The sequence below is a fragment of the Mesitornis unicolor genome, unplaced genomic scaffold (genome assembly GCF_000695765.1).
Source record: "Mesitornis unicolor isolate BGI_N332 unplaced genomic scaffold, ASM69576v1 scaffold30853, whole genome shotgun sequence".
Taxonomy (NCBI): domain Eukaryota; kingdom Metazoa; phylum Chordata; class Aves; order Mesitornithiformes; family Mesitornithidae; genus Mesitornis; species Mesitornis unicolor.
Window position 1 is genome coordinate 3,913 of NW_010174479.1, and position 2,120 is coordinate 6,032.

Below are 2,120 nucleotides of genomic sequence, written 5' to 3' on the forward strand. Positions count from 1 at the left end.
AATGAAATGTAGGTGAGAGTGCAGTGCTGTCAGGGGAAGCATTTCAAGGCAGTTGATGCCAGCAGCCCTGTCACTGCTAGTTTGCCATTGCACAGAGCCAGGAATTCAGACTCCACCACTGCTTCTGTGCTAGCAAGGCTGTACATGACAATGTTGAATTTGATCACTTGGGCTGTAATGGTATTGTCTCCAAAGCTGCTAAAATGTTGTCGAGACTACTTCTGAACTAAAAGCTGAGCCTCTTTCTGTTTGGCCATGTATATTACATTACTGGCATGATGCTTTGTCTTTCTCCTACAGCATAAAATATTGGCTACTTATTTGTCAGGTTCAGTGAATCCTGTAATCCCCAAAAATATTGAATTGTGACTGCAAAATTAGCCTAGGTTAAATATATAAAGACAAACTAATCTTCTAGACAATGGGTATTTATTAGTGGTTTTTTTTTCTTCCCCAAGCTGAGTAAAAAGAAGTTGCTTTCTATTTTAAAATGAAACTTTTTTTTCAGGTTTCCACAAATCTGGAAGAGGAACCAGCAAATGTGGATGCTGCCACAAGCCTATTATCTCAGCTGTAATGCATAATGGACAATGGAGGGATTGCAAATAATGAATATCACAAACACTGATGGCTTTGTTTGTACAATTTTATTAAAAAAATCTTGTTAATATACAAGTATTGGCACACTTTAATACAAACTACAAACAGACCTTTCCTATCATCTAGGAAAGTGGAATGTCAGAAGTCAGTGTGAGAAACTTAAAGTGCTAAAACAGAAGGCACTTCACAAAATTGGTTCACTGAAACAGTTTAGCATAACTCAAGTTGATATCCTTCACTTTTCAGCTTGGCAGTAAAAGCTTCAAAATTGATTGAAAGGTTAAAAAAAAAATAGACAGCTTCTTGGCAGTAAAATTTCAAAGAATATGCTGTCAATTATGAGCAAGAAGCTTAGACATTTTTAAAAAATGATCAAAAGGCTATAAAGCATTTTCACTTTTCTTTAGTAAGAAAACTTCAAACAGTTTGATTACACAGAGGACACACAGGTGAAAAAACGTGCCAGAATTTTTCATAGAAGCCCTTTTTTCTGGTTGTTGAATTTTTGTGAAGTAGTTAAAGGAAGCAAAAGGAAATATACTCCCAGAGTCAGTGAACTAAGAAGTTATACATTCATTATTCAAATACTTAGGTTATGAAGAAGTCTAGAATGTTATAGTTAGAGGTAGATAAGTAGTCTGGTTGACACAATATCTAATAATTTAGTATCTGCACATCAAAGAGATCACAGACTCCTTCATTATCATCCAGGTTAAAGTTGTAGTCATCTCCAGGAGTAGGAGAGAGTCGTAAGAGAGGAAAAACTGTAAAGCAGGAATAGTTTAGTTTAAATTAAAACACTTGGAACAACAGCCGTATCTCATAATTCAGTATGTTTGTCATCACTAGTACCAAGGTTAGTCTTAATTATTAAAACAGTTTTGATAATCTGATGAGCATGCTAGGATACATACTGTGAATACCTCTATTGCATTCAAACTAAGTCAGTAAGTGATGTCTCTACATTTTTGGCTTAGTATTTTAAGTGAATTTGCTGTAATGGAGTGATAGCTGTGGAATAGGGACTAAATTTCTCCTGCAGCAAAGGAGCTCCTTGGCAGCTTTTGCAACTTTCATCAGAAAGCCATCATTTGTATTTACATTTCTTCATGTTGTTACAGTATTGCATATATCAGCCTTCAAGTATTTATCATTGTAAGTAAGAAAGCTACCATTATCCCTGTTTTAGAGATGAAAAAGGGAGGCTAGCAGTTTCTCTGTGCACTGCATTTCAAGCATGGACTTGAAGCTGTTTTTGGGGACGAAATGCAAGAAGAGAAGCCTTAAGCCCTCAAGCTGCACTTCCAGAACACTCACCTAGTGCAGGTGAGCTGGGCATGCTGCACCTACTCTGAAAGTGGAGACTGCTTCCATTTTAGCCACGTATTAACACATTCACATAATCCCATTTCACCCCTCGGATCTTATAATTACATGGTTCTTTCTAGATAAGCCTTGAGGTTGTCTGCCTGAAGGGCAGATACTGGCACAGGCTGCTTACAGGGACAGAGGAACAATTG

The 2,120-nt window shown here is 37.0% G+C and overlaps 1 protein-coding gene across 1 annotated transcript in view; it reads right to left on the reverse strand.

Moving 5' to 3' along the window:
* Positions 1 to 632: 632 nt before the first annotated feature.
* Positions 633 to 2,120, reverse strand: part of E2F5 (E2F transcription factor 5, p130-binding) — a gene marked incomplete at its 5' end in the record, with an annotated part of 9,510 nt that continues 8,022 nt past the window's right edge. Inside the window, one exon of the mRNA XM_010181070.1 lies at positions 633 to 1,364. Within this exon, the coding sequence (XP_010179372.1) occupies positions 1,255 to 1,364 (110 nt within the window). The remainder of the gene's footprint in view (positions 1,365 to 2,120) is intronic.